The 2,065-nt window shown below is 44.9% G+C and overlaps 2 protein-coding genes across 2 annotated transcripts; one reads left to right on the top strand and one right to left on the bottom strand.

Moving 5' to 3' along the window:
• Nucleotides 1-33: 33 nt before the first annotated feature.
• KL911_005400 (uncharacterized protein) lies at nucleotides 34-1,506 on the top strand (the record flags this gene model as incomplete). Its single annotated transcript, XM_043200796.1, has 1 exon — nucleotides 34-1,506. The coding sequence occupies one exon, from the start codon at nucleotides 34-36 to the stop codon at nucleotides 1,504-1,506; it is 1,473 nt and encodes a 490-aa protein (XP_043051854.1).
• Nucleotides 1,507-1,518: 12 nt separating this feature from the next.
• On the bottom strand, nucleotides 1,519-2,007 carry KL911_005399 (uncharacterized protein; the record flags this gene model as incomplete). Its single annotated transcript, XM_043200793.1, has 1 exon — nucleotides 1,519-2,007. The coding sequence occupies one exon, from the start codon at nucleotides 2,005-2,007 to the stop codon at nucleotides 1,519-1,521; it is 489 nt and encodes a 162-aa protein (XP_043051853.1).
• Between the last annotated feature and the right edge of the window lie 58 nt (nucleotides 2,008-2,065).

Here is a 2,065-nt window from a genome sequence, read left to right as displayed (position 1 = left end):
CAAGTTCAACTGCTCAAGACACAGCTGAGGGAGATGGAGTCGAAACTAAAGTCAGTCGAAGAAACACATTCCCGGAACCTAGCGTCAGTGTTTTCGCAACATAGCAAAGAGATAGAGGAGATCAAAGCACACGCTTCGGAGCTCAAAGAAGGTGAACTAGACAAGACAGCACAACAAGAAGTACAGATGTTGCAACAAGCAATGGATGATACTATGCAAGAGTTTGCAGAACAACAACAGGCCATAGAAAAGGAAGCTGAAGTAAGAGTTCATCGGCTGATAGACACGCTACTAAAGGTAAGCATTGATCGTCTACGTGAGTTTGTTTTCAACCTTGAGTCTCCAGTATACTCTAATACTGACATTCCAACTGCAGAATACTTGGGTACCATGTTGGAGAAAGTCTCTCACTTAAGTACTCAGTTTTCCACCACCATGACAGATTACATTGCAGACGATATGAGAGGAGAAAATGAAAGTGGCCTTATCAAAACTCTCATAGAGCTTTCTGACTCAATAGGAAATCTGTTCTCCAATGTAAAGGCAATTCTTCGTGATCGTAAGGATGATATCCAGGAGATTCTTGTTGAAGGGTCAAAAGATCTAGCTCACATGGTTGAGCTATTCTTCGAGTCAATGCTTAGCAATCATTTGATGAAGCTGGAACTTCATGAAAGGACTGACAGAGTCATCACGGGCAACATAAATGTACAAGAGGTCCTTCAAAGCTTGATGCAGGTCGTCGAAGTGTTCAGAGACCCTGGTATGAAAACATCAGTCTCTTCCGACGAACTTGGCTCCATCTTGGATAAGGAACTTGCAAACACGCAAGCAGCAGTTGAAAAGGCAGCTGGCTTGCTTGACTCAATGTCAACCCGCCACAAGCTAGAAGTCCAAGAGGATGGTTCACTTGAGGTGAATGAAGCGATCATTTCTTGCGCTAGTGCTATCATTAATGCTGTCAGGCTGTTGTTGAAAGCTTGCATAGATGCTCAGGAGGAAATCGTATCTCGTGAAAAGGGTTCCATGTCGAGAGCTTTATTCTACAAAAAGAATAATCGCTGGACCGAAGGCCTTATATCTGCCTCCAAACAAGTCGCTTATGCAACGGGTATACTCATTAAAATGGCGGACGGTGTCTTAGCAGGAACAAACACAAGCGAGGAGCTAATTGTCGCATCTAATGAGGTTGCATCTGCCACAGCGCAGCTAGTCTCATCTTCCCGTGTTAAGTCGGATCTGATGTCACAAAGCCATTTAAATTTGGAGGAAGCATCCAAAAAGGTCACATCTTCATGCAAAATGCTAGTCACCAAGGTAAGGAGTCTTTTGCTTACCGATGAGAGTCCCAAAACGGTTGACTACTCGCAACTCACCGCTCACGAGAACAGAACAGCTGAGCTTGAACAGCAGGTTGAGATACTCAAACTCGAGAGCGCACTTTCTCACGCTAGGAAACGGTTGGGTGAAATTAGAAAATTCAGCTACAGAGATGAAGGGTCCTAAAATGCTTCAATTCTATGTTCTCGGCTTGCTCCTAGCTCGCTTGTTCGTAAACCACACCCGGACCTGGAGTGGGCTAATCCCGCATTCTCTTGCTATCCTCTCCCTTTCTTTCGAGTTGGGAAATCTTTTCACTTTGAATGCCTTTTCCAAAAGCTCTCTACTCGACTCTGGTATATGTCTCCTCTTTTTCTTATCAATGCATCCCGAAGCAAAGCACTCTTTGTATTCCTTCAGTTCCCGCGGCCATTGTCTTTCCATACACCTCATTTCTGTTTCCATTTGACCTTTCTCGATAGCAAACCCATGTAGTAGGCTCTCGTATTTGTCGTCGGAACTTATCTCCATGATAGCCGCCTCCCAGCCCTCCAACAACCTTTTATAGTGTCTTTCAAGCCGGTCAACCGCAGCCGTAGCCCCGATAGCAAGCAAAGCATTTCTCTCAGATCTCAGAGAATCCTCCAAGACCTTCCCACCCTCTTTTCTGATGTCCCTGGCAGACATGCAATTTTCAGAAGCAAAGTTCTCTTCTCTCCCTTGACTGTCCAAACAAGGCTGGTTC

Source organism: Ogataea haglerorum, assembly GCF_019207285.1.
Source record: "Ogataea haglerorum isolate 81-453-3 chromosome Unknown 81-453-3_NODE_36_length_2065_cov_185.095573, whole genome shotgun sequence".
Taxonomy (NCBI): domain Eukaryota; kingdom Fungi; phylum Ascomycota; class Pichiomycetes; order Pichiales; family Pichiaceae; genus Ogataea; species Ogataea haglerorum.
This window is presented reverse-complemented; position numbering and strand designations above follow the sequence as displayed.